The sequence below is a fragment of the Orbicella faveolata genome, unplaced genomic scaffold (genome assembly GCF_042242905.1).
Source record: "Orbicella faveolata isolate gen_17 unplaced genomic scaffold, um_ofav_v1 contig_48, whole genome shotgun sequence".
Taxonomy (NCBI): domain Eukaryota; kingdom Metazoa; phylum Cnidaria; class Anthozoa; order Scleractinia; family Merulinidae; genus Orbicella; species Orbicella faveolata.
In genome coordinates this window covers 812,316-836,858 of record NW_028301578.1, presented here as the reverse complement: position 1 = coordinate 836,858, position 24,543 = coordinate 812,316, and the positions used below count along the sequence as shown (strand labels likewise).

Below are 24,543 nucleotides of genomic sequence, written 5' to 3'. Positions count from 1 at the left end.
TTATATAATTCATAAAATCCAATATGGCGTTCTGTTTGGAAACGGCAATGGCGTCATTGTTTCATGTTGTGTGGATTTTGGACCAGTTTTAGTTCAGGGGTTGGAATCCCGTTGATTGTTTTCTTAGGCTTTAATTTCACAGCTGTTAAAGCTGTGTATATAACTGCGATAATCAATCATGTCTTCAGTATTGGTTTACAGATGATGTTTGATAAATCAGTTCTATTTAAAAGTCACAATATTGCTTATAATACTTTCTCATTTACTTCAGCTTGCAGTGACATGAATAGTGGCAGTAATTGTCGATTCTACTTGAGCAACGGTCACTGCTCCAATCCTTCTGTCAAGAAAATGTGCAGGAAGACTTGCGGCGTTTGTCAAGGTAATTGTGTAACTGAAGATTGCTCGGCTTCCGTTGTTATACTTACATGCATGCAATTAACCAAATAATTACCTTGCAAGCAGCTCTCGTTGGTGATTTTGTGACATTTAAACAAAAATTCACAAAATCTAAGATGGCGTCTTCTTGAAAATAATGACGTCGTTTCAACAACATATCTCGTCATCGTTCATGTTGTGAGCTTTCTGGACCAGTTTTGGTCACAGCTGATGTTTTACTCCTGAAAAGGCGTTGAAGCAGTTTTTACTTAATACAAAGTGGTCCTTTTTAAGTCAACATGTCGCTGATAACACTTTCTCGTTCACTTCAGCTTGCAGTGACGTGAATAGTGGCAGCAATTGCCAATTCTACTTTAACAACGGTCACTGCTCCAATCCTTCTGTCAAGAAAATGTGTAGGAAGACTTGTGGTGTTTGTCAAGGTAATTGTTTAACTGAAGCTCCCTTTGTTTGTTCCGTGTTATAATTGCTGGCACTCAGTCGACTATTTAATTAGTCAGTCAGTCAGTGAGTCAATAAATCAATTCATCAATTCAATCAATCATTCATTTACTAAATCCTAGTTTTAATTATTGCCAAAGATACTAATTTCCAAACATTAAAGGTTACGTTGCTTCAATTTATGAGATCTGCTTACTTTTAGAAACAGACTTCTTCAAATTAGCAACAGACTCCTGCTGTTTATCATTAACACACAGTTCAACAATCATCTCAGAATTCCTCTTATCATGACGACCTTAGTAGACTTTAGGCGGCTGAAAAGAGTTTTCCAGTATTTTTCAGCATTTGTAGTTTTATGGATCTATTTTACCATTCTTGTTCAGTTAAGACGATAAGAGTTCTTATCATATGACCCGTACGGCCCCGCGCGCAATTTCCCCTGAAAACCATAATAAAAAAGTTCTCGTATGAGGGCCGTACGCGTCGAAGTGATAGGGCCGGAAAAACCCGTACGGCCCTACTAGAAATGCGTACGGCCCTACTAGAAACGCGAACAGCAAAATCGATGGGAGTTAATGACAAAAACAATTTTTTTTGCTGCAAAAGTTTGTTCTCTTCAAGATGAGTGATGAAAGTTAACATTCTGAGAGTGAATTCTACTATCCAGGCGAACTGTCCGATGCAGAACTACTCCGAAAGCTTTGAAAGAAAGTCAACACTCCTCACAAACAACTTTCTCAGAAGCCAACAACAAGCAAACCTGTAGGCGTTCAAGAAAACAACTTTTCTGGATGAACTGTCCGATAATTAACCTTTGGAATAAGCAAACAGTCTTGAGGCGAAACTTCTTTCAGTGGAAAGCATCAAAGAATTCATCGTGGGTCAAAAGCAAGAAAACCAGCAACGCGAACAAAACAAAGTACGTATAAGCTTAAATCAGTTAAATGTTTTCCTCGAGTTTCCAGAGTTTCTGGGAGAAGTTGGTTAAACCAGAGAAATGACAAACATACCTTGTGTACAGGAGGATAAATTGCTCTGCAGTTTCTACATCAGTGTTGTTTGAAGAGACAAAACTGAGTACGAACACAAGTTCATTACCGTACAGTTCATCCAGAAAATAAAACTCGCTTGTCTTTTTTGTTCGACAAAAAGCTTGAAACGACCCTGACATTTTCTTGAGTCCTCAGATGAAGAAGATTTGTGAACAATTTCAGTGAAGCGTGAAGCGAACTTTTGTCCCTCGCTAAGGTTTTGATAGTTTTGACATATTGTTGACAGCTTTATATCAACTTTCTGTTGGCTTTTTAGCATGAATTGTAATTGTGGACTTAACATGAGGAAATGAGTCGTGTTTTTCGATGAATTGTGAGTTTGTTGTTCGACGCGAAGAAATAAGTGACAAGTTTTTTATTGTAGTTGTTCCGCGCGCGGCCGTCTGATGTTATGTAATCGCGTCCTATTTAGGTTCTGTCAAACAGAATTTTCAAAATTTTCAACACAAATGGTCATATGATAAAATGCTTATTGACTGAGTAAGGTCGGGCCGGACGGAAAAGTATTTGGCTCTCGGTCAGAACGTACGGACCTTGCCGCGCTCGGTCCGTACGTCCTGACCTCGAGCCAAATATTTTCCCGTCCGGCCCTCCCACTCAGTCAATAAGTACATATTATTTATATCATGCCCATTCATTAAGAAGTGATGATCGTTTTCTCGATATTATTAATTACAGTGGCAATGGTACAATCTGTAAGAAGCACACGGCCCTTAGTTTCTGCTTTAAGATCTTATAATTTAAAAGAAGATGAGTCCGGTAACCTCCGCATTTTTTTATCATCGCATTGTAATCAGCGAGACACGCCTCAACTTTTTGCAAAGCCAAAAGAGAAAATTTTTAGGAGTGAGAACTCAGAGCCACCTTATATTTTCGAAAACTTAAGGGGCCCTGAAAACCCTCCTACCTTTTTCACACAAAGCGAAAAATTGCGCGAGGAGTCTGTTTCAAAACAAAAGAATCACTGTGCCACCTCAAAGTCTAATCAAATTAAACTGCGGTTTAACTTACCGACGTGGAGTCTGCAGAAATATTGGAAAAGATTCCACACGTCAAGCAGTTTAGAAAATCTCTGATAAAAATTCCTCATTTAAGAATCGCTATTAATGTAAGACATTAAAATCCCGCAGAACACACAAAAGTTTATATTAAAGTCCCTTCCTAGTACGTGGAGAAATTTGAAAACGTCGTTCCACTCTGAAAACATAAAAATGTTACCGCCCACACACTAGGCTGCGGAAATTTTGGATTTGTGTCTGAGGAAAATCACGATTATCGTGACGTCATCGTTGTTAAAAACATTCTTTTTCAAAATGTTTTCCGTCCACAATAAAGCGCAAATTCCTCTAGTTAGAAGAGCGATTTCGAAAAGCTACGGTTTTCATGACGGATTAGTGTGGACGGTAGGCCTAACCCTAAAATAAATCTACGTTTTGAAATTCTCAGGCGTAGTGTGGACGTGGCTTAAGTTGAAGTTTCTGGGCGTGCCGCTAGATTAGCGTCTACCTTGTTTGCTTGTTTCTGACCGTGGGAACAAGATTCACTGATTCGTCAGTTTTAATCGCAAACACTGAAAAACAGAAGTGCCTAGTTACCATTTGTAAGTAATATATCAAACACGAAAGACTGCGTTTGACCACATTTCCAAACACCGAGAACAGAGTTGAAAATACGACGCGCAGCGGAGAATTTTGGACGAACCACGAGGTGTTTGGAAATTTGATCAAACACTGTCTCGAGTGCGTGATATATCTTCTCAATAGAACCTAAAAGTAAGAAGAAAACTGAGAAATAAAATCGTTAACTCTATGCTAATTAAGATCAAATATTCAAACACCGGCAGGGTCATGCTTTTCTTTCTTTAAACTTCATGAATTATTAATGAGTTTGAGAATAACAAATAGAAAAGAAAAACAAAAGCGTTCTCATTCTCAACTGGTCGTCCGTATTTTCTTCGGTTTTGGCAAAGAAAAACACTTCAAATGAGTATCGATTCCAAAGAAACGGTCCACGAGAAGACATTATTAAACGTAATCAGCACTACTTGATAGAGACTTATCTTGCATCTACAAAGTGCAAAACCTTGTTCGAGCGTAAACTACTTTTACATACTTCTTGTCCGTGAGATACACGTAATGCAAACATTATCTGAGCTCAGATCATAGCGGAGCTCCGGCGGCCCGAAGGGCCACCAAGCGGAGCCCCATACTCATATAGGAAAGAAAAGGAAACCCATGAGTTGATTTTCTCATGATTATCATGGCTAGCGGTATTGCTCGTGGGCGCGTACGCACGACGGCGACGGCGACAGAGTCGCGCAACATGACGGGCATACTCCAAATAATAAGTTGACAGAGATAGCACCCTTGCTTTACCGTGAACTTCTTTGATATTGGACATCCATGTTATGATCAATTGACATCTGTCAAAACAAGGTATCCGCTGACCAGTATCATGTGACCATATCGCGGGCTCAAGTTTACAGCTCATCGAGGTCACGCGTTTTTTTGAAGTTGACCGCTGACTAAGTACTGGTTTTCGATTGGATTGCGGGCTCATGTAAGGATAACTTGTTGAAAACAGGGCAGGATTGTTCGGAAGGCGGTTAACGCTAACCCAGGATTAAAAGTTGACCGAATTATAACTTTTTCTTCGACACAAATGTTTTTTGCTGCTTTGTTTTGTGTATATGGTGATTATTAAGAGTCCCTGTCCGTAAATATGGAAAATAACTCGGCAAGGGTCGAAAATTCGATTTCACAATCTTGTTGAGTAGGAAGAGATTAAACTAAGCAATGAAAAGAATGAATAGTTAACCATTGCCCGTGTTGTCATCTTTTACTAGACCACCGCTACCTACACGCCCTGCGTGATACAGTAACGCTAAACTCGTACCTAGGTCTTTTCGCGCTATGCAATTATTTTTGGTTTACATATAATACAGTGGGCTACCCTCGGGGAAATGGGAGGTGGCCGCTTAAGAGGGGTTGGCCGCTTAATAGAGGTTGGTGTACCTTGAATATTTTTTCACTATCGAGTTATAAATTTAGCTAAATTTCTTAGTAAACATGGATTCAATTCAAGACAATCACGATAGACGTTAGTCTAGGAGACCCAGGGGCAGTTAGTGGGGGCAGAGAAAAAGTCTAAACGGGTCTTCGCCAGAATTTTTTTCTCACCGGTTTAGACTTTTCCCCGCTCCCACTAACTGCCCCTGGGTCTCCGAGAATGACGTGTATAATGATTGTCTTGAACTGACTCCCTGTTCACTAAGAAATTTGTAACCCCGCGAAAAGACCTAGATACGAGTTAAGCGTTACGGTATCACGCAGGGCGTGTAGGTAGCGGTGGTCTAGTAAAAGATGACAACACGGGAAACGGTTAACTATTCATTCTTTTCATTGCTTAATTTAATCTTTTCCTACTCAACAAGATTGTGTGCTCCCTGTGGTTCTAAGCCTTACGGAGCCTTACGTATTAGGATAGAAATTGTCCTACCCCTACCCCCTCAAATGGGATGACAGCATTGCGTGACGAACAAACAAGGAACGCTGCAAGTAAGGATTCAAGCAGCGATAGATCAAACGATGATCAAACGTAATATTTTGGTGTAGTGCAAAGCAAGCAACTATGTACAAATCACTCGGCCGTTTTTGACTTAGATGCAGTGGTGATCATATGTGTCGAAAGAGGGTCATAGATTCGCGGTATTCGACCGTTAAATAAGTTGACAGTTGGCGATGTACATCGGACGTTGTGTAAACAAAAGCAAACTTCTGCTTTGTGTGCGACGAATGGTGACAGAAACACGTCAAATCGGCTTTTGGACCTGCCTTTTACAGCAAATAAGATTAAAACATTTCGAAATTATCAGCTCTGTGTCTATTTCAACTTAATATAGCTCAAGACATGTGGCGCGTGTTAAAACATATGTCTGACCCGTAAATTGAAATTTGACGACGGATGGTCAAATATCTGCATTTTTAACGTACTTTGAAAAGCTCTTGCGCCGCTCACAATCATTTGCCCAAAGAAATTTTTACAGGAATCTGTAGACCATCGTTCTGCGATTCAACCACCAGAAGCTTAATCCATTTGAAGGTTTCGCGCATGGTGAAAATCGATTATTTTTATGAAGTACTTTGAAGTGAATGAAATACATGTCTTCGAAATTTAATTATTTTGCACCCAAAAACACAACGAAGCATTCCCTAAAATTAACCCAGTACACATCACAAAAATATTTGAGTGTTTTAAAGACGGAAGAATGATGTGGTTTTGTATGCGAGGCTCTCAAACTTGTTTAATAAAATGGTGCGTCAAAGGACGATTTTAACGGAATTTGGTAATTTGCATATTTCTTTGAAATAAAAGGATATTTTGCCAAAAAAAAACTATCCAGTAGTTTTTCTCGAGCCCTAGCCTGTCTACCATAGGAATATGAGCGAAATCGAATTTTCGACCCTTGCCGCGAAATTAAGAATTTGTCTGATTTTTACAGGCAGGCACTCTTAAAACTCAGAACAGAAGGCCAAACAATATACAGAAAACCTCGCTGCAAAGTTGAAAACTCAAATCAAAATTCTACCTTTTCCTGGGTTAGCTTGTTGGGCTCTGAACAACCCGCAACAGGAGCTACGCTTTTAGGCTGGCCTAAATCTATATATTAATTTCCTGTATACCATCATGTGCGAAAACCCCTTCGCCATCCAAATAGTGCATTCGGCACTGAAACAACCGTTCCTGTCCATGAAACCTCTTTGCCGTCGAGCGGGCGTGACTTACTAATGTTTTGGTCCCGGGCTTAACCACAGTAAACACAGCATCGGAAAAGTCGGTATAAGGCCAATACAAGAATACCTGCTCCTGTTTGTAGAAAAACAAAGATGACCGTTCTAAAATTGGGATAGAATCTTAATTTACAGGTCTTGACACACACGATTTACCTTTCAACCGGTAATTTGATTGGTTGTCGTAGTAGCCCCAGTCTGAATAGTGTGACATATATACATATGAACTGAACGAATTAAGCAAAAGAGAAAAAAAAATGAAAGTCATAAGTCGATTCAAAGGACTCTGTTTTGAGTTATAATTGAGCGTGCAATTAAAGCTCGGCTGAATGTTTTTGCGGTTGCTCTGGTAACCTTTGGGTCACAAAATGAACATAACGTGTTCACCAACGATTGAGGCAAGTTTGTTTTCATACCACTGCATTAACGGAAAAGGAGTGGTAGTATTGACTCCTCAAAGAGGACTGCCTAAAAAAAGCTGTAAACCGCTGTGAGCCACCTAAAGAACATATACACAAGTGCTTCATGTCTGCGTAGAGATGGAATGGCATTCCATCACTCTATATAGCCATTATTAAGAATACCTTATTTTAGTCTGGCATTAATTACTAAACGTCAATGTTTCCTTTGATTCTTTTAGCTTGATACGGCTCCGGACAGCTTGTACCAGTTCTACTTTTACAACGGACCCTGTCCCAATTCTTCAATCCAGAAAATGTGCAAGACGACCTATGGTTTCCTAGCGCTAGCTAACATCGTTCCCAGGGGTTTTTGCCACTTTTAATTTCAAGAAAAAAGCTCTGGAAACGAAGTTGGCTATTATAAATTTCAGTTAAAACAAAATCTTGATTTTTTTCGATTATTTTTAATGACTAGAACTTATCAAATAAAGTATAATCGATTGTGTGTACGTCTTTACGTGTCACTGTGTGTTAGGTGAGCCTTCGCATGCGCGTGTCTGTCGACCACTGAGCCCGAGTTTGGTTTGGCATAACTAAACTTTGTTTTTCCAGTGACACCGCAATTCACATTGGCCTGTTCAGTTCATAGTTTCCAGACATTACATTTTGTTCATGCTTATAACTGGTAGAATATACAAACGAACAAATACAATAAGAACCAAAAGATCTCCGAGTACGACAGTTGTAATTTCGTAATTTTCTCAAAGAGCCCCTAATCTCATCTGCCTCGCCGTGAAATTCACATGCTGCCTAAACCGACGCCTACGACCCTTAATACTTCGTAATTTCTTGTCCAATGGTCAAAACTAATCGGCATCATATGGGCGTGTTTTACGTCAGGAATTGAGGTGGCTCGATCAAAGTGTTCAGTAACAATACTGTTCAACTTTGAGCGTGCTCTGATTGGATTGTGACTCACCATGGCCGTGGTGAACGTAAAGCTCGGCAGATTTTAGCATGCTTTCGGAGAATCTTAGGAAAGCAAATTTCGTCTGGTCCAGGCTTAGGGCAAACGTCAGCGATTCGACGTTTGCCCTGGCCTAAGACCGCCTAATCTGAGTCGAATTTAATTTCGGCAAACGTCGCACCATTCATCCACCTATTTCAAAATTAATAGGTTCGACGAATTAAGTTCCACTAAGATTCGACGTTTGCCCCAGGCCTTAAATTTGTTTCAGTTAATTTGAAAAGCAGATAGAAATTACGTTAAATATTAATTGATTTCATTGAGGGCCAGGCCACGTTTAAAAAAAAAAAAAATCAGTGACTGTTATTTATTTATTTATTTATTTATTTATTTTTGATTTCCGCCCAATGAAATAAATTTAGTGTCAATTATTGATAGAAAGTAAAATAACTCCCTACACCAGTTCATAGTCAAGCCCATGTTTCTGAAAAACAAATGGACCGGTTTCTGTGGGATTTTTACACGCGCTAATTATTTAAGAAATAGAAAATATGTACCATGTTTCTATCGAGTTTTATATAATAACCCAAGTTATTCTCGCATTTTGATTGGTTCTCGCCTATGATCTATTAGAGGACAGACGCACGATTGACGTTATCATTTCAAATTTTTTCCCCCTGTGTTTTAAAATGACGGAAAGTTTTGAGAATTTAGATAATATTTTACATGACTGGGCAAAAGATAAGGTACAAGAAAGTCTTGTCCAGGCACTGAACAGGTACCAGAAGCATAGTCTAGCAGGAAGAAGAAAGATAAAGCCATTTCTATTTTAGAAAATGACTCAGAAAAATACTCGAGCAGTCTCAGTCGGCAGTCGAGCGAGACTAAACCAAGCACAAAATTGGTCTTGGTAAGCCGAGAACCATTGCTTTTTCTCGAATTTAACAAACCCAATGAACAAAATGTTTATGAGATTAATTTATTTAAAACATTGAACTTTTCTCAGTCTCAAAATAATTGTTGATACAGTGATTGTCTGGAATGAAACATTAAAACCACTTCTTAAAATCATTGAAAATAAACACATAATCTTGCTTTCCGATGCGAATGTTCCAGTCCGTTTCAGAGCACAGCAGCGAGCAAAGTATAGCTCACTACAGCTCACGGCCAACTGTATCGGAGCTAAAAGGTGTCTCGACACTATTTCAAACTGATTTGAGAATCACCAACCACAGAGGACACAAATTTCCACCATCACTAACGCTTCTTTCATTCAAAACTCGAATCGAATGGCCTCCAGGTTGACCGCAACCCCAAGTTTTCCGAGCGTAGTTTTTCAACTCCTGCAATATTCGAGGCAACATCCAAGCTTTTCGGCTCACAGGGCTGCTCTGATGACAAAAACTGACTTGACTTATTCAGTTATAGATCACAGTTATAGATTCAGTAATAGATCACAGAAGACGTCAAAATGTGGTAAGAACATCAGTGACACACTCGGCTATCGCCTCGTATGCCACTTTTTTGTTCTTACCACAGTTTGACGTCATCTGTGATCTATTACTGAACAGACGTACGGCAACATGGAATCTATTTGTTAAATAGAAACACAAGCGAGTGCAAGTTTGGGAGAACGAGAAATCCACAGTTTTTTCGAATCCTCCCACACTTTCACAAGTGTTTCTATTAAACAACTAGATTATGAGCTCGAGATTTCTATCGCGTGATAGTTAATAAGGGCGCAGCCCGAGTCAACTATCACGCATAGAAATCGAGAGCAAATAATCTAATTGTTTTAGTACAAATCTACTACTCCTCCAAACCTTTATCTAAATCCGCTTCACAGACACTTCGAAAACGCCAAGAAGCGGCCGTCATTTTGTTAACAAGCGCGCACTGCTACGCTACTCACTATCTATCACAGAGTAGATAGTGAGTAGCGTAGCCAATCAGAGAACGGCATTCGTGATAGAATGCTAGTAGATTTATACTAAAACTCGAAAGAAACACGGAGAACATGTTTCTATCTCTTTTAGAAACACCGCGACGAAAAACAGAAAAATAGCTTGTATATACTTTGATCACCAAATTAGCAAATTGAATGTGGTTTAGCGTTTTCTGTACTCTTATCGACAACGAGTACGCGTCATCACAGTGGCCAAAATGTTGTGGACTCACGGGGCGCAGCTGAGTGAGTCCACAACAAATTTTGACTACTGTGATGACGCGTATCGTTGTCGATAAGAGTACAGACAACGCTAAACCACATCAACTAATAAATCAATATCAACTAATAAAAAAAAAGAAAATGTTTTTGCAAGAGCGCGAGGTGAAAAAGTCATTGCGTGACACATTGACGCGAGCAGCGTTGTCTAGATTCTTATCGACAACGGCAAATTAGCCAATCAGATTGCGAGATTAGTAGCAGTTGTGGTAAATAAATGGCACGCAGTGTACGTAGGAGCGATTACATTTAACTACCATTTCTAAAATTCTGGCTAGAAAATTGGAACATAAACAAACAAACGGATGCTTAAAAGTAACTAGAAGTAACTGAACGTACAACCTGTGTGGAGTGAGGAGAAGTGTAGACAATGGAAAAGGATGAACAAAATAATGCACGGAGGAGTGGCGGTCTGAGCAAAATCCTTTCTATCAAAACTCCTAATTTTGACAAAGAACCCTCTCTAAACACCTGCCCTACTATGGCTTAATAGAGGCCACACAATAATCATCAAAGTGAATTGTGTTGAATTGATATTCAAAGAATTCCTCCCTTCTACTAGTGGGATAATTATGTAAGAAATAAGTAAAGAGAATTTATTTGTTAACAGTAACACAGTGATGAAAGTGAAGAATGATCATCGCAGTAAATTTTCCAATTTAAGCAATTGGAAAGAAGAAGCCTGAGAAAATCAGGGCTTCAACGGGATTCGAACCCGTGACCTCCGCGATACCGGTGCGATGCTCTACCAACTGAGCTATGAAGCCACACATTGGGAGCGAGGTCAATTAATTGAGTTCATAGCTTCCCGTGAGGAGTGAAATGATGTGAAGGATATATGAAATAATTCATATTTGAACTGCAGTTGTAGATGAAAGTGAAGAATGATCATCGCAGTAAATTTTCCGTGTTCGAATCCCGTTGAAGCCCTGATTTTTTCAGGCTTCTTCTTTCCAGTTGCTTAAATTGGAATATTTACTGCGATGATCATTCTTCACTTTCATCTACAACTGCAGTTCAAATATGAATTATTTCATGTATACTTCACATCATTTCACTCCTCACGAGAAGCTATGAACTCAATTAATTGACCTCGCTCCCAACGTGTGACTTAATAGCTCAGTTGGTAGAGCATCGCACCGGTATCGCGGAGGTCACGGGTTGGAATCCCGTTGAAGCCCTGATTTTCTCAGGCTTCTTCTTTCCAATTGCTTAAATTAGAAAATTTACTGCGATGATCATTCTTCACCTTAATCTACAACCGCAGTTCAAATATAAATTATTTCATATATACTTCACAGTAACACAGTGATGTTTTGCAGCTGCGATTTCAGTATTAGTGTTTTTTTTTTTTTTTTTTTGGCTTGTGGCCTTCAGATCATTGGAAACAGTGCCGTATTTTGTTTTCCCAGCTCAGAAAACACCTTAGAGAGATTTCTTGAATGTTTTCACATAACAACAGTGTTGAATGCAATGTAACTTACACGCCAAAAAATAAATAAAATTTTATCAAAATACAGAACTATGATTCAACATGAATAATTAGCTCTCATGGATTCATTTGGATCTTATAAGGTAACTAAATGGTCCGATATAAAGACAGACACCTTTTTCTTTTCAGGTGGCTTATCAGCCCTTTTAGGGATAACGGGCACTTCACTCCAAGACAACGGAAGTTCAACCAAACACTGTCATCTTTGCGATCTGTGGTAGAACGATCAATTCACCTCTAAAAAGGGCGCTGGCGAAAGTTGGGATTGCTAAATCATATAGATGTAGAACTGATGGTTCATTTAATTTTAGCCTCATGTGTTTTGCACAATTACTGCCTTCTCAAGGATGATTTTGATGCGGGCTATTTTCTTGATAATACTGACGACGACGACGATGATGATGATGATGATGATGATGATGATGATGGTACTCATGGAAGTGATGCCAATAATGATTCTACACCAGGGGGTCGAGATGGCCTACGAGTAGCAGAAGCTAAAAGAGTTCAATTAATGAATATTGTTGTTTATGGAAGGATTGCTATTGGGGGTGTAAGAACGGTTTTAATCCCAGCTATTGATGGCAATTTGGTTCTCAATAAATGAGATTAAAAGATGAAAAAGTTTTGTTTTTCCTTATAAAATGCACTGCCTCGTTGTTTTCTAGTGCATACATGTACATGCAATCTGCGATTCTTGTGTCTTGTAGGGGGCAAATTCAAGATGAAGAGTATGCCCCCCTCCCCCATTGACTAACACTGAATGATGACCCACCTTGCTTTAAGGTGGCTGAACACAGTTTTTTGCGCATGCTCCTCAGTCTTCATTTCTGGTGCCAGGCAGCATGGGTACAAAGATTGCTAAAAAAAAGAAAATGGCACTGATAAAGTAATGACATATTTGTTCCTGACCTGTTCCACATGTTATTCCTTCTCAAAATAACACGCTGTTGTTCAGCCACCTTAAGTCATGGATCTGACCCTGTGCAGTCTACATTGTTTAGGTAATCTTACGTTTCAACATTTTTCAGACAAAAAAGCTTTTATTTATCAAATTTAAAGTTGTGAAATTGTCAACAAAGCAAACCAAGCATGACAAAAAAAGATATTTGTAGCGTATTGATTACCATAGCAACATCGTTATGCTATTATGCCGATCACTCGTTACTGTAAAAGTACTGGTTCTGCGTGAAAGTAGAATTGTACGGAATAAAGGGAATGATAATGATGAATAAAGTAGATTACATATGTGACACGAGAGAGAGTATTTCTCTGTCTCGGTAAAGGTAATATGTCCTAAATGACTACACAACAATGTTGTCGAAAATGTGTTTCATCACCCACAAAGAACAACATTTTTTTAAAGATTTTTCTATAGCTGGCTTGAGCACTTTTAGAACAATTTGGATTACAACCAACATCCATAAAACTCAACATGGGTATACTGCTTGTTGAAACGAAACATTCTAAGCATGATGATTATTCAATTGATGATTCAGTTCAACAGATTCAAATAATTCTATCCAAGGGTTTACTTCTAGCTTACAAAGGTAACTATTGTGAAAACGGGAGCTGATTCAAACAATCCATGTATCTGTCACGATTTGACATAGACTCACTTTTTTCCCCATATATTAAAAGAACCTGTTGAAAAAGCCCTTCATCTCTTCATTTATCTCCCTAGCCAGCTTCAGTTTTTCTTCCTCAACTTTTTTTCTTTTTTCAGCATAGTCTTTTAAAAAGTTGAGCATGTCTGCTGCTGATGAGCGGCTTCCTGGCCGTTTGCGGCATCTTACTCTCTTCTTTCGATCATGTGGCACTTTCTCTGGTTCATCTGTGTCATCTTCATCTTCATCTTTATCCAGCTGCAGATCATCACAGTCTCTGCTAGAGGAAAGTAACCCCAATTTCTGGGCTGAGCTCTCTACTGTATAGGTTGGGTTGACAGTGACATCTTTTTCGAAGCACTCAGAGAATGTCCTAGCTTTCCGCTCGTTTCCTGGCTTGTTGTTATGATTTTCCACCACCTTATGATGCGAGACAAGCTTTCCCCATTTTCTGAGGCACTGATCCCCTGTCACCTTTCCCTTTGACTCTTTGTTGAATTCAAATGCAAAATGTCCTTTTTTGACTTTTTTAATTCAGTTATTAATCCTTAAACTGTTTCCACAGTACAATGAACAGTTTCACATGTGCCTCTTCCTGTCTCACTAAGTTTTATTAGTAGAATTCTACTAGTATACTAATGCAAATGCTGTAATCTGGTTGGCTGAGCCATTGAACACTATCAGCCATTAGTGTGCAGTGGCTGGAGGTCGTCTAGGAAAAGGCGACCTTTTTTTTTCGTTTTTCCAAAGGTTTGGAGGAAAATTTTGACGCAAATGGATAATTAAATTCCTGAGAAGTCTAAACGAAGGACTTTTACGGTTTCTTGACTTTTAAAAAAGTTGAAATTATTAAAAAAACTGACGCGCGTGGGTACACAACTTCAATTTTAAATGAAAATTCAATCCGAGCGATCTTTTTCAGGCGCAAAGTTTAACAATATCTCAAGAAATAATTGGAAATCGTTATTTGAACTAAATTTTAGTAACAATTCTACTAAAAACAACTAGATTATTCGCTCTCGATTTCTATGAGGTGATAGTCAATTTGGCCTTCGGCCTCATCAACTACTACTCATAGAAATCGAGAGCGAATAATCTAATTGTTAAGTATGAACTAGTTCCATCATGTTGCACAACACTAGCACTTGATTCACTACTGTCACTGATGATGGAGCTTGGGGTATCTGTCCTGCTAAAACACACAGTTGAACAAGTTTCAGTTGGTGGATGTCGTAGTATCGCTTAGAAACCTGTCTTAACTTCCTCTCTGCGGTCGCTTGTTAGTCCCGGGCCCCCGATATATATATATATATAAGCAGTATTCATAATGTAACTTGTGACTTCTTCCTACATCGTACTCGTGTGATTTAAGCGTGTGTTTTTCCTTCGCCGTACGCCTCCTAGTTTACTCGAGAACTACAACATGGTGTCAGGAGTGGTGATCATACCCATTTCACGTTGTTGATGTTGATGGTCCAACCATATTAGGCCTACCAACATGTACAGATTTGAACATGGTAGCCAAGAATTTCAGCATCACAAACCAAGAAGGGGCTTCCAAACCAAGCACTCCCACCTTGACCTATCTGCGACCCAGTTGCTGAAGAGCAGGTGCTCAAACAGTTCAAAGATTGCTTTGAAGGTGTTGATTGCTTTCAGGGCGAATATCACATAACAGTTGATCCTGCCGTTCCCCGAGTTGTGCACCCTTTACGAAGAGTTCCAGAGGCCCTCAGGGAGCCCCTGAAGAAGGACTTGACTCATTGGTTGAGCAAGAAATCTTAGCAAAGGTTACTGAGCCTACTGACTGGGTCAACTCCCTTGTATGCGTCGCTAAGAACACTGGTGTATGACACATTTAATTTCATACACCACTACATTTTTGCAATTATTGTACATCTTAGTAACAATTTTTTTATTTCATTAGAAAATGGGTAGACGTTGCTCCAGCTTTGAATTTATAAAGAAACCATGTCACCCAGAGAGAAGCAGTTAACAATGGAGATCCTGTACATGGGCTGTATGAGCAGTAAGGGGTCTGAATATGAGGACCAAGAAGACAACATCACATGAGAGAAGAAGAGGAAACTTGTTGGTTATGCCAAGAGAAAGTTTTCTTGGGAGAGGACACGTCTCACCAGCATCAAAGCAAAGCTGGACAAAGCCCATCGTAATAATCTAACTCCGCATGCAAGGGCAATGGCAAAACCTAGGCGTTCTGGTAGCATGTCAGGTAGTATAGTATTAAAAAGTTTCACGCCAAACATTGCCATGGCAATTTTAAAATTTCACATGTGATCATAAGTAAACACTGAAATTTCATGCAGAATTAAGGAGTCAACCGTGATATTATCAGTGTACCCTTCCCTCCCCTACAAAATGCAAGGTTACAGGCACTGGCTACCCCGGATCATCATTTGAATAACTTCTGCTCGCTTTGCTTGCAAAATAAAATTGTGACAGTGAGATATTCAAAGTTTTATTTCACTTTGTGAAACAGGGAAGTGTTAGCTTGCTTATTAATTGGAGAGTCGAATTTTGTGTTTCAACTTCATTTGACTTTGCCTAAGTGCTTGTGCCTTGAGTACTAAAAAGAAACCCAAGGCATATCAAAGCCTCAAGCCATTCTCACACTGAGCACTTAAGAATGGGTAACCCGAAAACACTGACCCCCGGTCCGCGGACTACCCTACGGACCGGTCCATGGACTACCCCTACGGACCCCCTCTACGGACCACCCTAAAATAGTGTAAAAAATAATAAATAAAGATTTCACTTATGGGTTGTCAAATAGATTCAGACTTGTGTCGGTGATTTTTCGAGTGGTTGCACTGTGCAAATGTAACAGACTCGGGTTTTTAACACCCCAACCCCCCACCCCTCTCCAAAAAAACGCCTAAAAGCTGTTTTCAGCATAAGGACATGACGATGGTAAGAAGGAAAGTTCCTACCTTCCATTCGTGGCTTAATCAGGCTATGGAAGATATATTTTTAGGCCGTTAATTGTTGTTTGTATCTGTTATTCCGCTGAGCAAATTGTGAAGCCTGGAACGAGTTCACGAACCCACGGGAAAATGGGCTAAACAAAATGGCAGAGGGAAAAGAGCACAAATTTCGAGGCTTCCCGGAGGCTTCCCCGAACGCGTCTTTCGTATATTTTATGGCCACAGCGAAGGAAATAGCAATGTGTAGTGATTTAAATTGCACCCGAGCCTGAACCCAGGTCTGTTACATTTGTACAATGTAACGTTCGGAATTTCGCCGTCACGAGTAATCTATTAGACAACCCGTAAATGAAATATTTCATTTATTAATTTTATTATATTTTGTGGGGTAGTCCGTAGGGTAGTGCGCGGACCCGGTCCGTAGTGGGGGTCCGCGGACCGGGGGCCAGTGTTTTCGGGTTACCCCTTAAGAATAATATATTACTAGAATTACTATCACCTACTTTAGTTTATATTTTAATCATAGACAAATTCAGTTTCAATTATTGAAGGGGAGAGTGAAAACATAAACTTCTAATAAGTCAGTAATGGCCCCTACCCTCAGGTGTAAGCCCAGCCCATAGAGGTTAACACTACAGACATTGCACTCTTTGATCTGAGTGTGTTTGGGCATTTTATTATGTAGAAAATTATGACTATTTCTGTTAATTTAAGCCTACAAGAAGTATGCTTTCATTCTATTCAAGAAGGCAAATATCGCTGATTATTTTTAGTAACATGTGATCAATGGTTAGAAGATAGGAGAATTTTGTTATGTAAAAGTTACATAAACATGGTATTTGACATAGTATTATTTATCACATTTGGAATTTAATCATCAGATCATATGCTGTGAATAAAGGACACCTGAAAAGGAAAAAACTGTTATTGCGTACATACATGGGTGGTATTTCAGTAAAGAACTGGGTTGGTGTTTTATAAAAACAATTGTAATCATGAAAACAACTGAGCTGATTACAACAAATTATTATCCAATAGTATCATTACTATTAACTGGCAAATTCTGAGCCAGAATTTCCATAAACATGACAACGAAGAACAGACTGAATTGAGGAAATTCTGTGTACATCAATTAAGCAGCACTTAAAAATGAGTTTCAGACAAGTTTAATTGCCATCATTAATAGAACATTAAAACGGTAGGTTTAAGTGTCTTAAACATCAACTTAAACCGACTAAACTTGAGTTTAAGACATGATTAATCCATGTTTAAGAAGACTTAAATAATTTTTTGTCCTTGTGTACGGCTTCGATGCACGCAGCGGTTACTGGAATATCAAGCTTACCCAGGAGAGCTCGCTGTTGACTACCTTTAATTCGCCGTTTGGAAGATACAGATTTTTACGTCTGCCTTTCGGCCTAGTTTGTGCCCAAGACATTTTCCAAAGGAAAGTGGACGAAACCTTTGGTGACCTACCATGTGTCACTGGAGTTGCGCCTGACATTGTTGTGTATGGCTACAGCAGTGATTTTAGCGATCATGATGAAAACCTTCGTGCTGTTCTTCGGTGTGCTCGTGAGACTGTTCTTCGCTTGAACCTGGACAAATGTAAATTCAGGTGCAATCCAATTCTCTTTTTTGACCATGTCATAGGTGCTGAAGGTCTCAGCCTGATCTACGGAAGATCGACTCCATACTGTCTATGGACCCCTCGACCAGCCTTGCAGATCTACAAACATTCCTTGGGATGGTCCAGTTCCTGAGTCGTTTCATTCCTAACTTGCCATCCGTAGCAGCTAGTCTCTGGGCACTCACCAAGAAAACAAGTGAATTTGTCTGGAGTCCTGAGCATCAGTCTGCCTCAGACCGCATCAAGAAGGCAATCGTGACCCCTACCTCGTTGCAGTACTTTGACAGTACCTAACCTGTAACCATTCAGGTGGATGCCTCAGAGAGGGGTTTAGGTGCTGTTCTCCTACAAGCTTATGGTTCAGTGGAGTTCGCTAGCAAGTTGTTGACCTCAACGGAGAGTCGTTACTCCAACATTGGGATGGAAATGTTAGCTGTCCTGTTTGGCTTGGAGAAGTTCCATTATTATGCCTATGGCCGGCCCGTTGTTTTGGAATCCGACCACAAGTCGCTAGAAGCTATCTTCAGAAAGCATCTGTCAAGTGCACCAGCCCGCATCGCTAGGATGATCCTGCGCATACAGAAGTACGACGCACAAATCAAATATGTCCCCGGAAAGGACATACCTGTCGCTGACGCTCTTTCAAGAATCAGCTCTTGTTATGGTGAAGCTGTAGAAGGGCTTGATGTTTCTGTACACGAGGTCCATCTTAATCTTAATGCAAGCCCAACGAGATTGTCCCAGATGAGAGAAGAAACTGATAAGGATACAACCTTATAAGTCCTGCGTGAAATCATTATCCATGGATGGCCTGAAAAGAGATCTAACTGCCCCGCCTATCTTCATGCTCACTGGAAGTATTGTGATGAGCTTACCGTAGCTGATGACCTGATCCTGAAGGACACGCGTATTGTCATCCCTGAGTCTCTTCAACCTGATGTCCTGAAAAAGCTACATTATGCCCATCAGGGTGCTGAGAAATGCAAGCTCAGGGCAAAGGGATCAGTATCTTGGGCAAAAATCAACCAGGATATTGAAGAGCTGGTTAAGAGCTGCCCCCCCCCCCTCCCCCCAGCGTCACCAGAAGTTGAATGTCAAGGAACCTTTGCTGCCTCATGATGCACCGCAGAAGCCATGGTATATGATATATTCTAATGGAGCAATGCCAACTACCTGTTAGTCGTTGACTACTATAGTAAGTTTCCTGTGGTAAAAAAAAGCTCACTAGCATCCAGTCATCTGCAGTCATTGCACACCTGTCTTCGAGGAACATGGGATTCGGAGTAAACTAGTAACAAACAATGGCTCACAGTATACACCTGCCGCCTTCCAGGAGTTCAGTCGTAGCTATGGATTTACTCATGTCACATCCAGTTCCCTGTATCCTCAGTCCAATGGTTTTAGTGAGAGGACAGTGCAGACTGCGAAGGATCTTTTGCACAAGTGCAAGGAATCTGGCCAGGATCCTCATTTGGCTATGCTTTGTCTCCGTAGTACCCCCCTCAGTCGTGATCTACCTTCACCTGCAGAGCTTCTGAATGGCCGAGTATATCAGAAAAATCTACCAGCTGTGTTAAAGCCCTCGTTCTCTGCAGGTGGAGACATCAACATTAAACGTCAACTCAGACAAGAGAAGCAGAAGGTGCGATATGATAAAACAGGCCGACAGTCACTTCGTTCGCTGTTCACAGGAGATTGCATTCGAGTCTTAAATCCAGCTAGCGGTACCTGGACGCCAGGCATTGTCCAATATGTGGCAGATACCCCACGTTCATACCTGGTAGCCACTGAGAAACGTGGAACACTTCAGAAAAACCGTCGTCATCTTCGTGCTACTGGAGCGTCTTTTCAGTTCCGAAGCGATGAAGTCCCTGACGATGTTCCAGTTGCCGACTCCATCTCGTGTGCAGCGGATCGCGAAGAACGTAGTACCAGTAGTGCCCCCGTATCCCCTGTAAGCGCTGCCTGCTCCTCTGCGGAGCCACCCGAGTCTGTATCGCCAAGCTCAACTGCGGATCCTTCTCCTGTACAGCCACTTTGTAGATCCAGTGGAAGAATCAAGGCTCCAGATAACCTGAACTTATAAGCATGCAGTGTGTACGTGCATCTTCGCATTTGCTTTCATTTCTAAGCGTAGAGTTGTTGTGATCAGTTTTTTTTCCCTTAAGAAAAGGGGGATGTCGTAGTATCGCTTAGAAACCTGCCTCGGCTTCCGGTCTGCGGTCGCTTGTTAGTTCCCAGGCCCCCAATATATATAAGCACTATTCATAATGCAACTTGTGACTTTTTGCTACATCGTGCTCGTGTAATTAAAGTGTGTGTTTTTCCTTCGCCCTACGTCTCCTAGTTTCCTCGAGAACTACAAGAGTGGAGACGGGTCAATAAATCGTGCAGAATATTATTTCCATTGGCATATCAAAACCATAAGTAAAAATAAACATGTTACAAAAGAATTCATCATTCAGTATTCACACCATTTCTTGGAGTTAAATTATTGTAGGCTGCAAAAAATTTAAATTCAGCGTACAAGCTCCGATAAGATGAACAACGGGGATATTCATTTACTGCGGCACTGCTTTTTGGTGTCTGTTTGTATTCTACTTCACTAAGCACATACGGAAACATTGCTGGTCCACAACACCATACGCCCGCGAAAAGTAAAGCTTCCTAATGTGTGTGGTTTTCCACATGAGGAACTACCCCCAGAAAGCGTATAACGGTATATTACTCCGATTACTCACCGTGGTGGGTCGAGGGATCACCAACATACTTATGAGATGAAAGAGAGACATACCAGGCGTAAGCAGATCACATGCTCCGCACTGAAGCATTTGTGAAACCATCTTTCATCATTGATGAGCTCAATAGCCTCGCGATCAAAGGCAATCCAAGCCAAAAGGCCTTGAACTAGTAAAAACAAGCAAATGAAACGCTCATTTTCCATTCGAAACTTCCGTTTGGGAATTTTGGTCTACCTTCCAAAAAATCCCGTTTTCCCGAGAAAATTTCCCTGCGGAGAGACAAAATTAAGCTTTCCATTTACATTCAATCCGAAATTTCCGGAATTTTTGGGTAAATGGTAAACAACCTATGAGTTTGTGCGGTTATCTCGTCTTCTCTTCCTGGTAAGTTTTTTTTTTTTCATTTCATTTAAACGCCCCGCAGGACTTCACTTCCACAACTTTGGGGCGTTGGCTACGAACTTTTGTAAGTGCAGCAGGAATAGACAATCAAATTTTTAAAGCTCACTCTTTGCGTGGTACATCTACAACAGCAGCTGGCAATGCTTTTATCCCGACTGGTCGTCTGCTTCAACTTTCAGAGCATTTTACTATAAACCCTTTTTTAATTCAGTCTGGGGTCGGGGTCTTATCCCCAAAGTAGCTCTATGCTCCTCTACTCTTCGGTTGAATTTTATTATTTATAGTTAAACTATTAAGATATTTTATTATGCTCATAATAAAATGCTCATTGCTTATAATAGCGGTGTAACATTTGTTCCCTTATATATTTCGAACGGAGTCTGTGAAATACAATCGAGTGCGCGTTGGATATGAGTCGGCTATAATCGTCTCATATCCAACAACAAGCGCGAGTGGAATAATAGACTTCATTGCGGATAAGGTGAAGCAAGTAGCTCTTTGAAAAGATTACGAAATTGCCTCTGTCCTACTCCCCAGAGGTCTTTTGGTTCTTATTGTGTTTGTTCATTCACATATTTTAGGGAGTCCGCGAAAGCAAATTTCCTTAGTCGCAGCATCCAAAACAAACATGGCATCGTAGATCGTGTCTTAGCACCTAACTGACACCTTTAAAGAGTTCGAGTTGGTTAAGAATCGACGACAAGACTCGACCGATGAAAAAGAGGATAACAATGGTTCAGAAGCAATGATATCGTCTTTCGGGTTCACGACACAGTTTTCCAGTCACAAGAAATTCTGAGATAAAAAAGGTTTTCCTCAACATGCTAAACAAAACAAAATCCCACTACGGATCACTACAGACAAGTTTTAAATATACTTTTAACGTCTGCGGTGTGAAAATTTCTCTATTTCAACCGAATTCATCTATATTTATTTAGCTATATTCTCTTCTATATACCATCATGAGTTTGGATGGCGCAAACATATCTGTAGGGAAGGTTTATGGAATATATATTCATGTTCCCGATCTTTACATGGTTCACCTGTTTATCATAGCGCCCGACGAAGGAGCCCGTTTCCTTATCCAGTCGATGACATTTTTGCAGTCATAAGGAATCGAGATTTTGGGAATATTCAGCTCGTCCCTTCCTCTTAAGGGCAGGCGCTGTCAAACCATAACGCCCCTTCGTCACATGAATTTGGAGAGGAAAATCGAAGTGATTACAGCGCACAGAAGCGGTGTCCGGAATCCCTCCGAACACGACCCGCTGAAGCCAATCCAGTCGAACCTCCCCGTAAGCAGACACGGCCTCTGGACCAGAAAAACTATCCGCTTAAGACAGGTGTCTGCTCGTGGAAGGTTCAAAATAGAGTGTTTCTATGTGGTTGGGACCATTTCTAACTGTCCACTTTTTAAAGAGAGCTGTCAGATGGCGGAAGTCCATCTGTACACCGATAAAGTTCATCTTTACAAACTGGCGGCAAGTTAAAGGATAACAATTATGGAGGACCAATGATTTTCATCTCGGTTAATGTCTCAAAAAGTCTTGTTTGCTTTTTTACCGTGGAGCGTTCCATTGTCAAAGAGGACGAAAACCAAGAGCTTGACACTTTCACAATATAGCTGGTCAGTTTACTGTCGTGCCATTGGAAAGAAAAAACGGTGACCATTCAATATGTTCAATCAGGAATCCAAGATTTGATAGATGTCTGATATTTCAACCACCACCGTTTTTCATACCTGCGTTATTCAGAGACATTGTTCACCCACATTTATAGAGGTTTGTGTGGACACGCAATGTTGGTCTCCTTCGGAAGGGTACCAATATGGCACACCCTAACCGTAAACCCAGTCATCACGCGACAGCTCTCTCGGACCGCCAGTTTACTGCCATTCAGCGCAAGAGCTTGGAATTGAAAACGTAATCTATTACAAAAAATCGAGCCCTGCCTGACTTTTTCTACGCGTTAAGGATACTCAACGGATCTGCTCTTTGAGTTATGTTTCCCAGCCGTTTCCTCGCTGTCTGGGAAACTCCTGGGCACTCACCGTCATTAACCTTACTCTAAGCTGGAATGCGGGTATTTCACGCAGATTGCTTGTACTCGCTAGCTTGTTGAATTTTGTTTACCCGTGTGAATTCCTCCCTCTCCTCACTGAAGGTTTAGATACGACCATGGATCCACAGCTAATTGCTATCACCTAAGCCCTCTGGAGCCACACCCTTTCCTCTCCCTACTAAACGGGTGTAGACTCGTCCCCACTGTCACATGACGCAAGTCTGGGTCACGTGTCTGCCAGTTGACTAGCGTTAACAAGACGAGTTGCTAGATCATGGTGCAGTTGAGACATTCCTGCTGAAAAAAAAAAACACACACACACACAAAAAAAAAAAAACGAGTAGATTGATAGAAATTTCCCAGCAACTAAAAAGAATCTGTTAGGCATTTGGTGGCCATGGAGGTCCCACATGAATTCTTAAAAACTACCTCGTTAAGTGTCTCTGGAGAGGAGTGAGGGTCCAAGGTCGAAATCTGGTGTTATTTGATGGCAAACCATGAGAAAACGAGTATAACTCTATCATATCATAGCTTATTCTCATGTGAAGAGCGTTTAAAGGTGAGCCCATTCTGATTACCCGAAATTTGACCGCTCGTTCGTCTTGTGTGAATTTACAATAACTAATTAATTTATTCGATACAACTTAATGGCACACGGACCAAAAACGAAAAAAAAGAAAGAAAGAAAGAAAGAAAAGCAATAATGATAATGAAAATCATACAGGGAAAGCCATAAAGATGATTTATTGATCTAACAATTGTTGGATAGGAACGTACTACGACCGATCAATGACTGTCGACAAACTTTATACCAGTCTTATAAGCCTTACTCAACATGCACATTCCATACCCTATGAAAATTGTAGGAACAATATTACTAAATTACTAAGGCCTTATCGCTACTACAATATCATGTTTAATGCTATTTTCTTCTAAAACCACGTTCTAAACACAAAACATGTCAAGTATTCAAACAATCAAAATGAAAATGTACATATATATCTGAAAACGTTTAAGCCCCTTCGGGGTTTAATTTACCAAGTTCTGTTTCTTTTTCTGTTACCGCTCCTATAATACATATTAATTTTAAAAAAAATACAAACAAACAAATAAACAAAACAAAACTTGTCAATTGTTCAAACAATCAAACTCAAACTGCACATATATCTGAAAACGTTTAAATCCCTTCGGGCATTAATTGAATAAATTCTGTTTTCTGTTTCCTGTTTTTAATAAATACAATGGCGCTATTTTTTCTTTTCCTGGCCTTTAGTGACGTTCCTGTCTCTTTATATTAAGGATGTTCGCGCTGATTGTTGGTGCGCATGATTACTGCGCACGCAAATAACGCACAATCCCGCACACTTCATGTAATGAGCATGCTCGTCAAG

The 24,543-nt window shown here is 40.3% G+C and overlaps 2 protein-coding genes across 5 annotated transcripts in view; one reads left to right on the top strand and one right to left on the bottom strand.

The window, feature by feature from the left end:
* The window catches only part of LOC149095848 (proprotein convertase subtilisin/kexin type 4-like), a 44,570-nt gene extending 32,387 nt beyond the window's left edge, over positions 1 to 12,183 (top strand). For 2 of the 4 annotated variants that reach the window (XM_089281695.1, XM_089281692.1), the window contains 3 exons: positions 272 to 382; positions 711 to 821; positions 11,896 to 12,183. In XM_089281695.1, coding sequence (XP_089137821.1) covers positions 272 to 382; positions 711 to 821; positions 11,896 to 11,987 — 314 coding nt within the window. In that variant the 3' untranslated portion in view covers positions 11,988 to 12,183. Of the gene's footprint in view, positions 1 to 271; positions 383 to 710; positions 822 to 7,322; positions 7,589 to 11,895 lie in introns of those variants that run through there. The other 2 variants (XM_089281693.1, XM_089281696.1) reach the window with 2 other exon arrangements.
* Positions 12,184 to 13,400: 1,217 nt separating this feature from the next.
* Positions 13,401 to 15,542, bottom strand: LOC149095847 (uncharacterized). Its single transcript, XM_089281455.1, has 2 exons — positions 15,512 to 15,542; positions 13,401 to 13,861 (listed from the first exon to the last, which is right to left on the bottom strand). The coding sequence occupies exons 1-2, from the start codon at positions 15,540 to 15,542 to the stop codon at positions 13,401 to 13,403; spliced, it is 492 nt and encodes a 163-aa protein (XP_089137581.1).
* Between the last annotated feature and the right edge of the window lie 9,001 nt (positions 15,543 to 24,543).

Coding starts and splice junctions, on each gene's coding strand:
- LOC149095847 (XM_089281455.1), bottom strand. CDS start 15,542: ATGGGCTTTGTCCAGCTTTGCTTTGATGCTG. Junction 13,862..15,511: donor CCAGCTTTGCTTTGATGCTG/GTGAGACGTGTC, acceptor AATTCAACAAAG/AGTCAAAGGGAAAGGTGACA.